This window comes from Pseudorasbora parva, chromosome 22 (assembly GCF_024679245.1).
Source record: "Pseudorasbora parva isolate DD20220531a chromosome 22, ASM2467924v1, whole genome shotgun sequence".
In the NCBI taxonomy this organism is placed as follows: Eukaryota; Metazoa; Chordata; class Actinopteri; order Cypriniformes; family Gobionidae; genus Pseudorasbora; species Pseudorasbora parva.
Genome location: NC_090193.1, coordinates 8,118,391 through 8,130,620, shown reverse-complemented (window position 1 = coordinate 8,130,620; position 12,230 = coordinate 8,118,391). Strand labels below are relative to the sequence as shown.

General features: G+C 37.0%; 1 protein-coding gene across 3 annotated transcripts in view; it reads right to left on the bottom strand.

The window, feature by feature from the left end:
* Positions 1-12,230, bottom strand: part of ptprga (protein tyrosine phosphatase receptor type Ga) — a 360,225-nt gene continuing 347,995 nt past the window's right edge. For all 3 annotated transcript variants that reach the window (XM_067431991.1, XM_067431989.1, XM_067431990.1), the window contains 6 exons: positions 11,523-11,599; positions 11,094-11,222; positions 10,742-10,888; positions 8,124-8,266; positions 5,375-5,510; positions 1-3,308 (listed from right to left, as the gene is read on the bottom strand). In XM_067431991.1, coding sequence (XP_067288092.1) covers positions 3,162-3,308; positions 5,375-5,510; positions 8,124-8,266; positions 10,742-10,888; positions 11,094-11,222; positions 11,523-11,599 — 779 coding nt within the window. In that variant the 3' untranslated portion in view covers positions 1-3,161. The remainder of the gene's footprint in view (positions 3,309-5,374; positions 5,511-8,123; positions 8,267-10,741; positions 10,889-11,093; positions 11,223-11,522; positions 11,600-12,230) is intronic.

Sequence of the window (12,230 nt, the reverse complement as noted above, 5' to 3'; positions counted from 1 at the left end):
TTTACTTAAAGTACATCAAAACTCATATTTTATTTTATGTATAGCAATACAATTTACATATTAAATAACACTATAATAGAATGCTTTGATATAACTTTCAACAAAAAGAAGAAAAAAAGAGACAAAAAAAAAAAAAAACCCAAGAAAAATTCCTTTGTGTGTTATTCCAGATTACAAAAAGAGAATATGATGGAGACACCCACCTGCTTTGTATGGGAGAATTATTCTTTGCCTTACAAGAGCTGTTCTATTGCACTTCTGGGCAATGAAACATTAGATTTAGATTCAAAGAGGGTGAAACAAAGAAATACCGCAATCACTGCCTTTTATAGTTTATGATTGTTGTGTGTGTGTGTGTGTTTGGAATGAGATGTCAGCCACCTTCTGAAGGATCTGGGGACATTTTGTGTTAACCATCAATATGAGAACCAAACACAAAACTAAAAACAAACAAAATTGATTTATATGAAAATATAAAGCTTGCGACTATAGGATACAAAGCTTTCAGAGAGCGATGGGTTAATGAAGCACTATAAGATATGTACATAATAATGCAAATGTTTGCAAATGCAACCCACAAATAATGCTAGGGAAAAGGAAAATAGGACACCACAGAACATACATGTAAGAAAAGATTTAGAAATGCAACGTGTCACCTTCAATGACCTTACATGATGTACGGGCAAAGTCAGAATATTACCCCAAATGTTGGAGAGATGAGTGACTTCATTTTTCAAGCCTCATTCTTAGGAGAAACAAGACATTAACTGAAAAAAATACACCTTCAGTGTTGGTGTTCTCCATCTTTAAGGGACAGTTCACCTAAAAGTGAAAATTAGCCCATGATTTACTCACATCCTAGGTGTATGTGACACTCTTCTTTTCTCTTATAAGGCTCTTCCAAGCTTTATAATGGCAGTGAATGGTCATGAAAGTGCATTTATTGATCATAAAAAAACATCCATACGGCTCCGGGGGGTTAGTAAAGTCATCCATTTTAAAAATATCCATATTTAAAACTTTACAAACCAAAATAGCTTCCGGAGGACGGCCTATACAAGACGACTTATGACAAAAGAGTAACCCCTGACTTTGACGCCTCTAAACATATACGGCTGGGCAACAAACTCAAGCTTCTCTTCTCTTATCGTCGACATTTCTCTTTAAAAATTCTCATTTTAGACTCGTTTTGTTTTTTTCTATCTTTCGCGTTTCCACGTTCATCAATACGTCGTGCGTCAGGGTTACTCTTTCGCCTTAAATCAATGCGTACGGCCAGCTGTCAGAAGCTAGTTTTATATCGTTTTAAATATGGATATTTTTCTCACACAAGCGCATGGCTTCCATTCCCAAGGTCTTTATTAACCCCGTGGAGCACTTTTATGACGGATAGATGCACTTTTATGGACTTCAAAACAGAAACAGCCATTCACTGCCATTATAAAGCTTGGAAAAGTCAGGGGATTTTTTCGTTGTGTTCGTCTGAAAGAAGAAAGTCATATACAGCTGGGAAGACTTGAGGGTAAATCATAGGGTCCTTTTTATGCTTGGTTGAACTATCCCTTTAACAGCATAACGTTTTCAATCTTTCCAAAGCATTTCAAAAGACAAAAGAAAATTCAACAGCTTTCTTCTTCAAAAGAAATCAGTAATAGTATACATTCTCATTCACTTGAATTACAAACATAAAAACGAACAAAAATAAAGGTGACCTGGGAAACAAACATTTGTAGTGGAGCAACTTTGACAAAGACAAACAGGCAAAACATTATTTTACATGTGGAATCAAGACGCTACCAAAAACATTCTTTTTCAAACTACCCAATAATAAAATAATGACTTTCTCACATGTTTCGTGAATGAAGTGAATGACAGTTTAGTCTTTGGTAAAAATTAATGAATCACGGGTCCCCTGTTTTTTTTTTAAAGACTGATTCTAATGTAATGTTAGCAAGGCCTTTGTGCTGTATGGCATGAGAGAACCGCTTATGATATTACAGTAACTGTTTTTCCTAGCGTATCTGAGGATCTTCGATGGAAGAAGTCTGTTTAGTGAAGAAATGCTTTGACAGAGTCTACAGGTTTCTAGTAAAACCAGTCAATACCAAACACAACACACACACCTATATCACACACACGCACATACACACACCTGCCGAGGTGAAATGAGACTGTACAGAAGGCATCGAGAGACTTGTATACATTATTCTCAAAGTGATGGGACGGCTTGTGACGGAGAACTCTAAAAAGAAAAACGAAGGACAAAGTAGAGCAGTATAAAATTACAAAATGAAGTGGGCAAATGACACAACGAACTCCATAGGTGACGCGTCACATGATGTCATTACCTGTCCGGTTGCAACTCGAGTGACACAGGTAGCAGCTTGCAGCATAAAGCAATGGCGAAATCAAACCAGCAGGGGGTGCTAGAGAAGTCGTGAGCTCTGCGGATCCTTCAACCGAGCGCACTGACTGACAGTTAACATTTACAAAAGCACAAGTTATCATGATATACGATATATTCATATATATTAAAAGCAGAATATGAATCATACAAAAGTTCACAGTAGCTGTTTTAATACCACCTTTTCGAAAGTAAATATGGGTTTAACTAGAAGCAGAATGAATAAATGTACTATTCGGGCAAATAAACAAACTAAAAAGAACAGTCCACATTGCTCATATGGTCCTTCATCTGTGAATTTGAAGTTGGCAAGTTGGACGTGGGATAAATCTCTTTTTCCAGCTTCTGAGGTGTGCGTGGAAAAATGCTTTTCGTTTGTGGCGGTCATTGCGAAAGCTTCGGAGAGCAGCTTTACTATGGAATGTCAAAACGAGGGCGCGTCAGAGAGAGCGAGAGAGATGTGGAGTAGGCAGTAACACTGATATTTCATAGTGCAAACTAGACAGAACTGTGTTTCATTTCGTTTCGTTTGTCGTGAACTCAAAAACGTCGGTGCAAATGTTCAGTAGGATAACATTAAGACATAAAATGGCGAAAAAATAAATATCAAAAACTTTTTATCAGTGTAAAAAAGTAATCAGGTTATTCTTTTAACCAAGAGTTCTGGCAAAAAAGGCCTCAGAAAAAGTCTGTCTTAGTCCTTGAAGTTTTACAAAGTTAGATTAAGTGCCTCTTCGCGTCTCCGCGCTCGGGGGCTTTAGACGAGGGACTCCATGCTTTCGGCCGGGTCCGATTCGTCAGACATGGCCATACTGCCATTTCTGTCCAGGGACATGGGGCTGGATCCGTTCTCTTTCGTGCTTATCAGGCTGAGCATAGCTTTGTAAAGGTACTGGTACTGTTCCTGAAAAACAGAGGGAGACATAAAACAGTACTGTAGAATGAGGCACAGAGGACAGGTTTGAAGAAAAATAACATGCAAGTGATGCCTGACAGTGCAAAGAATGTGTTGCCATAACGCTATGATTTTAGTAGGATGTTCTCAATGGAATTGAGCCAAGCTCAAATTGTTCCTCGTTTCCTCGCTCATCCAGCCCGTGAACTGAATACAGATCGAATTCAGCCCACGAGGAGTCATGAGAGAGGACGCACAGGTGATCCGTCCCTCGCATCCTAAGAGTGTGAGGCTATGACAGAGGAAAGGAAACGTGGATCCACAAATAAGAAATGAGAAGCACCTCTGATCTCTAGATGTGGCCTCGTGCTTTCCTTCAAACTCCAGTCCAGTAGGTGGCAGAAACGCAACTCTTATGTTTGCATGGAAATGTGCACTTGCGGCATTACGTCGTGAAAGTGCAGACTCAGAGGAAGACCGTGAGGGTTTAGGGTGCCGTTTGGGACAGGGCCTTACTGGACTGGAGTGTGAAGTGCTGAGTGGCACATGACGGATGACAGTTTTACTGTTAAAATGGATTAAGTATTAAGATCTTACACATAAGATGCAGAAGAAAAAAAGATATTGTAACCAAGAATACATTTTTTTATTTGTTTATTCCCTCATTTTAGTTCCGTCCTGACAATGTTGTTCTAAGTCATTCTAAAGGCGGTGGTAAAGAAATTAAAGGATTCAAATGGATTAAAGGGAATTAAAAAGAGCGGTAAAATAAGTTCTAAGTCTAATTATAGCACATATAGTTATAAATTAATCCATTTCAAAATATATTAATATAATATACATGCAATGTTTTTATTGCTCATTGTAAAAAAAAGTTTGTTTCATTACTTTAATTTATGAATGACATCCTTAAAATGATTGCATATTTTAAATTCAAAATTACATTTAACAAATGTTGAGTGGTTTGCATCACAGTATGTTACTGTGGGTCATTAAACATATCCATCGTAAAACAGTTGTTAAATATTAGCTACTTACAGGCCTTTCGTACCACTCTTTCACTGTAAAAACCTCAAAGCATTCACACTCTTCACACTCATCTTCACTGAACAATTTGTGACAATTTGGCCATTTCCAATTATAAATGCCAATGGTGGTTATGGCCCTGCGTTGTACTAATTTGTTGGAATTTGGGAACAAATTATTACATTGTGTGGACAAAATGAGTGGAAACATTTTATTAATTTGTTTCCCTGTTTAAGTTAAATTGTGGCCAAGTTGTATGAATTTGTTCCAATTTGGGAATTACGCAAGCAGCAACCTCCCCCAGTTTCTCTTGAAGCCAATACAGAAGTGACTTAAAGTGCAATTCATCAACTGGCCACTAGCAGAATCTCGTTTAAATGGCCAACTTTACAGCAAAAAAAACATGTTTACAGCCTGGTACAAATTTTGTTTTTGGTCTATACAGCTGATTTTGCCCTTTATGGCAACGGTGAGGGGGTGATTTTTAAAATAACATTATATAAAGCCTTAAATGTCTGCATAATTAAGGGCGTGGTCACTTTGAGTGACAGGTGGATAGCCATTTGTCTGCTGTCTGTTAGTCATCACATCACCTCAGCTCCAGTTATCCCGGGCGACGCGCGATGACGCGTTGCCAAGATGCAAACGGCCAACTTTGAGGCTTCAAAAACTCTCTTCAGAAACCTACGGGTGATGTCAAGGATACGACATCCATTTTTTTTTTTTTTTTTTTACAGTCTACGGAATTAAGTCATGGGAACAAATTTGTTCTTATTCGGGAAAACTTAATTAGTCATGGATCAAATTATGTTTCTTCCTCTGCATGCTATGTGCATGGCTCTGTAAAATAATTCTTGCTGATCAATTTGGTTTTGGTAAGAATTTTGGTGCCTTTTTAAGCATTAAAGTGAGTGTCAGTTTACTGCTAAATTAAATTCCCCTAGCCAGAGGTTTCTTTTGTATTCTATAGAATAAAGTCGTTTAGGTTTGAGGGTTTTTGTGTGTGAACTAAACCTTTAAATATGACCTGTAAACATACAAACACTTACAATGTCGGTAAAGACCCCTGGTCTCATGAGGTTGATCATCTTGGCCACCTGATAGACCCCCACAGCTCCTTCACTCTCCAGCTGCTGCGACAGTGTGGTGAGAGCACATAACATCCCAGCAGACACGGCACCAAACCTATCCACACACAAACACAGCTGTATATCATATATCTAGTGAATGTACAAACATAAATGTTGTTCAACCTTTTGGTGCGTACTCACACTAGACGTGATTCTTAATTTTGACTCTAAGACCTGTAAGTTCTCATGAAACTAAAGCGTAGTGCAGAATTTATTTAGTTAAATAAAAAAAATTAAAAAGCCACTAAATAAATTATTTAAATAAATAATTAAAACAAATAAAAATAAGGCAGTGTGACAGTGTGAAATAACGAAACTTTATTTTTATCTTCAAAAAATGAAACTTGTATGAACAGCCCATAAATACACTGCAAAAAAGTTGCCTTGACTTAAGTTGAAATGGCTTAAACATCCAAATTAATTGTACTTAAAAGTAAGTACAATTAACTTGGATGTTTAAGTCATTTCAACTTCAAATTACATTAAACTGATTTAACTCTCATCCTTCTGTTGGGTCATTGTGACCCAATGTTTTTTTTTTTTTTTTTTTTTTTTAAATAGACAGTTCATCGGAGTGGTCCAATACCCTAGGAGTATTGTGTCACTTTCACACACACAAAAAAACAACAACAATTAATTGTTTGAGGAGTTTTGTGATCAAAATTAAAAAAGGAACAAATTCTTCCTTAACGGGGAATGTGAAGAAAGTGACTAGTTATTTATTATTTATTCATAAAATCTTGTAATTTAAAGGTAAACCCCCCCCAAATAAGCATTAAAATATTATTATAAAATTAAATTAAATAAGCTTTCTAGACAAATAAAAGAATAAGTATAATTTAAGGCATCGGGTCATTTTGACCCGTGAGGGAAGGATTTGTTACAAAGTGCGACGGAAGGATGAGGGTTATAAAAAAAAAAATCATTGAATCTTGTATAACTTATAAAAGTTATAACATTTACACTGTATAACCATAACCATATTTACTTAAAACACAATTTATTACAATGCACCAACTTGCAAAGTTCTAGTTTCATTGTATTTACTCCTTTCTATAGATCATGAAACCATTGTCTTGCTTCTCTCTCTCACAGCAGTGCAAAGTCTCCCACAATAAACACTATATTTAAGTCGATGGGAGTTGAATCCATTACTGTTTCTATTGTTTGACACACTAAGGTGCTGTGATCCAATTAGCTCTAACGAGTATTCCTTAATTTTAGCAGACATCACTTTGTAACAAAATGACTAAGAATGGCCCCTTCATGTTTATTCATTATGTTAATGAGGCCTGCTTGCCTCATCTGATAAACATGGCAGACTAATTGAGCTTTTCAAAATGTGTAATGTTACTATGGTATCACCACAAGAGCTTTCGAAAAGATGGCTGTCTTAATTAGCATCGCGTTCATTAGCGGGGAAGTTATGCTAGTCAGTCAAATGCTCCTCCCGCAGAAGCTGTTGACAGAAGCAAAGATCTGGCTCTCCTGTGGAGCTATTTCTGCACTCACCGTCTCCCTGGTGTTTGACAGAGAGATACTTCTGGCTTGAAGGAATGTGAACTCTTTGTAGTCTTAAATGGAAGACCTTTTATTTCCTCTGAAAATTGAGACTGAATTGAAGTCTCCATCGAATTTTTAGAATGAGCTCTAAAAGATTTGGATTCAAGAGCGAATGTTTGAGAATTTATACAAAAAGTATGTATTATGGTGGTGAGGGTAAGGGCATAAATGAAGTATGAATCAAGTCTCAAATCACAAAACATGAAATCATTTTGTAGTATGTTTAATTTCTGACATGCTACAAAATATGAGCCCTGTCATACATGTGTTGCAATGCGAGTGAGGAGTGATGCAAGTGTTTTTTTGTTTTTTTTTTGTGCTAGTTTCAGCCTGATGCAGTTATCATTTTCTCGTCCAGCGCCACGTTATTTAAATAGTAAATTCCCTCGCGCCCATCTGTTTGCCCATGGGTGTGCTGGTCAGAAACCAGGTGTGTTCAGGCGCATTGTTGGCGAGTTGCTATTTTAAGGAACTGAATGCGACTGCCACTGACTAACAAAACCCTGCTCTAAAGTCAACAGCGCAGTATTTTTGTATTATTATTTAAAGGATGTGTTAGTAATATGTGCCTATAGGTGGGTACTTAACGAGTATACACTCTTCTTATTACACACATAGGGACGTGCAGCAGCACACAAAACTTTTTTAAATATTACAAATAAAAGGATTCCTCTCTGGAGAAGCGTTCAGTCTTTCCACTCGCAAATTCCGCCCTGGTCCGAGCGCAGCTGACTTTTAAAGGGAATGGGAGATGAGACTCTGATTGGTTTATTGCGCGTTACGGCCAAAACACACCCATGACTCATTAAGAGAATAGGTACAACCCTTTTAGAGCCTATGCCTGGCGTGTTTTTTTTAATATTTTTTTTTAGCAAAAGTGGATTTGGACACACCCTAAGCGTACCTGGGCCATGCGCTTCAGACCATGTGCTCAGTGTTAAAACAAGGCCCTATATCCTATAGTTAGTATGGAAATTGTGATTGAACCAAATGTTTCTCTCATTCCAGCCCCTAAAGCCAGAGGCAGTTTTCAGGAGTATACAGGTTTTCTAAGCCAAACTGTAAATTAAAAGAAGCACATTTTGAATAAAAGAGCATTACTTACTCATCATGCACTATAGTGGGTCCATCTCTGGTCATGGCCTCTTCTTTGATGACATTGATGAGCTCAAAGGTGCTGCTAATGGGGGCGTCAGGATTTGGCCATTTTGGGCACTGAAAATGACGAACTTCTAAAACATAATCATCCTAAAGAGAGAAAAGGAGAGAGATAATAATTTGAATGAATCCTAAATAAAATGAAAAATAATTTAATGTACAGTAATTGTGAAATATTGTTACAAATTAAAAACACTGTACAGGCCAAAAGTTTGGACACATTACTATTTGTAATGTTTTTGAAAGAAGTTTCTTCTGCTCATCAAGCCTGCATTTATTTGGTCAAAAATACAGCATTTTTTTTTTTTAAATATTGTGATATATTATTACAATTAGAAATATTTGGTTTTCAATTTATTATACTTTAAATGATCATTTATTTCTGTGATGCAAAGCTGAATTTCTGGATGGTTACTCCAGTCTTCAGTGATCATGATCCTTCAGAAATCATTCTAATATTCGGATTTATAATGAGTGTTGGAAACAGTTCTGCTGCCTAATATATTTGATGAATAAAAGGTTCAAAAGAACTGCATTTATTTAAAATTCAAAAACACATTTTCAAATAATATAAATCTCCTTCACTATCATTTTTTTAATCAATTTAACACATCCTTGCTGAATAAAAAAAAAAAAAAAAAAGACTGACTGACTGACCCCAAATTACTGACTTGTAGTGTATATTATTGTTACAAAAAAATTCTATTTTTAAAACACTTGCTTCTTTTTTTAAATTATAATTTTATTTTTACTTTTTATTCATAAAAGTATTATAAAAAAGTATCACAGGTTATGAAAAAATATTAAGCAGAAGAACTGCTTCCAACTTTGAAAATGAATTCTCATATTAGAATGACTTCTGAAGGATCATGTGACACTGAAGACTGAAAATTCAGTTTCAGGTTCTTTCAGTATTTTTGATCAAATAAATGCAGGCTTGATGAGCAGAAGAAACTTCTTTCAAAAACATTACAAATAGTAATGTGTCAAGTTGTTGTTTTAAATTGTAACAATATTTCACAATTACTGTATGTACTGTATTTTTGATTAAATGCAGCCTTTTGGAGCTTACACCTGATATTCAGATGCATTTTGGTTTGGATCACAAGTGGACGACACTAAATTCAGCAGTACATTTTACGTCTAAAACGTTTTGAGTTTGTCCATTTTTGACCACTTCCAGAGGTAATCGAAAATGCATTTGATGTATTGCTTTCGTGGTGTAAACGCTCAAGTGGTCGAATGTGTTCGAACACCCACGAAAGACTGTTTCCTTTCCACCTACTGACCTCACTCATAAACATTATGGGAGGCGCGCTAGCCAGACGGGATTTAAACTTGGTCAGATGGAGACCTAAGTCTGATTAAAGGAGGAAAAGCGTACCAAGCACAATGTTTTCTCACCATTCCTGATTTCTAACACACACTCACAGCGTTGATCTGCAAAAAAACCCACACATTTACCTGCCCATGGACCCTCCCCTCAAAGAAATCAGGACAGAAGTTAAACGTGTGGACAGGAGATGGATTAAAACACCAGCTGTAAACAGGTATATGTGTTCCTCGTCTACTTGCGATCCAACCGATCAACTTCTTTCACGGCTACTTCTTTCACTACACGGCTCTGTGAAATACTTGATTCTGATTGGTCAATCGTGCATTCCAGAGGTATGTTATTCCCAGATAACAACCGCTCATCCGGGTACTATGAGATCTTGACCGGTACTACTTCTATGCTTAACGCTGGCGCCATCTTGTGGCATAAACAGCCATGGGTTACAATGGAAGACTTCAAGGCAAGTTTCCTTTATAAAGTTTTAAATATGGATATTCTTCTTACACAAACACATCGATTCAAATCAGAAAGGCTCTATTAACCCATCGGAGTCGTGTGGAGCACATTATTTGACGGACAGCTGCATTTTTTATGAACTTCAAAAACAACTACAACTACTGCTTGGGTTAACGTTAGCCTGGACTTTTTAAATATACCTCTGATTGTATTTGTCTGAAAGAAGAATATCATATACACCTATAATGACTTAAGGGTGAGTAAATCATAGGTTTGGTTTCATTTTTGTGTGAACTAACCCTTTCAGCATTCATTTTCAACATTTAGCAGCAATAGATAAAGGCTTAAAGCAGTTTGGAACTGTTTTTCTTCGTGGAAGCTTTGCGTAAGAGCTAATAAAATATTTAATCTGAAGACAATATTTTGTCTAATTTAGTTTATAATTATGCAGACTAATTTATTTGAGACTAGTAGCCGTGTAATAAGCGGGATAATGTACACCCAGCCGGTTGTTATCGCAGAATAAACCCCTTCAGAGTGATGCAAGACCACTCCGCTGTCGGGGATTATTCTGCGATAACAACCGACTGGGTCTACATTATCCCTTACTTAAACAATCTTACAGACACTAAACTGTAAAAGGCAGTGCATAAATGATATTTAGTATTATTAAGATTTAAATGCAATTAATTAATGTTATTATAACATAATATTCAAGTACATACAGTTATTGATATATTCTATAGTTTCAATCTTTTCCTCCAAAGACAGACCTGTGTGGCCTCCAGGATGAAGTCGTGAATGATGATTTGCTCCTCATTGGAGAGGCAGAGTCTGTCTTTACTGATAAGGGTGACTGTAAACGCCTCACAGTTCATGGCTTCCTCTCGACTCGGCCAATACACAAACTCATCCTCCGCCTGCGGGAACAAACGTGAGTGAGCATCAACGCAGAGTAATTAAAGACTTCCAGAAAGACGATGCTCTTACAATCAATTCCCATAATTCACCGCTCACAATAAGGGATCAGCTGACCTTGAGGAGCACAGTCTATACCATTTACATGAGCCTCCCTAATTAGAGGCAGGACATCACTCAAGGCAAGAAGGACTTTTGAATACCCACCAGGCCCTGGTTGTCTGGTAACATGACGATGATTTGAGCGTTGTGGTCCCAGATCATCCTCCAGAAATCTTTAGTGGTGTGAGGCAAGGGATGCTGGGTAATGATGAACTCGTTGCTCCTGTAGTAGCCCTAGTAATAGTACGGAAACGTTAAAAAAGGAGCAATAAATTATTTTGGCTTTCAGTATACAACAGAATCATATATTTAAGACACTCAAAAAAGAAAAAAAAACCCTCTTTAAACCATTTTCTACATACCATCTGAATCAATAGTGTGCTCAAAACCAGTTCACAGTTGCTGTAATACCAACATTACAGCAAAAGTTCACTCTTACAACCGTAAAAAAGAACATTTTTTCTGCTTGTTTGTGCTAGTTTGAAATCCAGTACAGGTTAATGTTTAACTGCAGTGGGGGTGTTGGATGCTCACCATTATATAAGACGCATTGATGTAATCAGTGCCTTTCATTCCAGGCAACGGTGCGAGACCAACACGTGCTCTTTCCGCTGAGAGGAACAAAAACAGCCAATCAGGATGCAGAATAACAGAGCAGGTCAGTGATGTGATCTCATTAGCTCAAACAGTGCTGCAAGCACCATTTTGAAAGATTTGTTGCAATCTGGAGACTAGAATATTTGTAAAGATCATTGCCATAAAGGGCCATGGAATGTGAAAAAAGAGACAACAGTACACAATAAGCAATAAATACAGTGGATGTGCTATTACATTTACATTTAAAGGGATAGTTCATCCAAAAATTTTAATTAGCCCATGATTTACTTACACTCAAGCCATGTGTATATGACATTCTTCTTTCAGACGAATACATTTGGAGTTATATTAAAAAAGTCCTGGCTCTTCTAAGCTTTATAATGGCAGTGAATGGCAGCCCGAAATTTGAAGCCCACAAAAGTGCATCCGTCCATTATAAAAGTGCTCCACGCAGCTCCAGACGCAGTTAATAAAGGCCTTCTGAAGCTAATCGATGGGGTTGTGTAAGAAAAACACAACTGGCACGATGATGATGTGTAAAAAAGAGTAACTGGTGCGGTTATAACATTGGACATTAGCATTTTAAAGTGTGAAAGGCGTTACACTTTCTTCATTAATTAAATACGAAAGGTGCTCTGCCAGAAG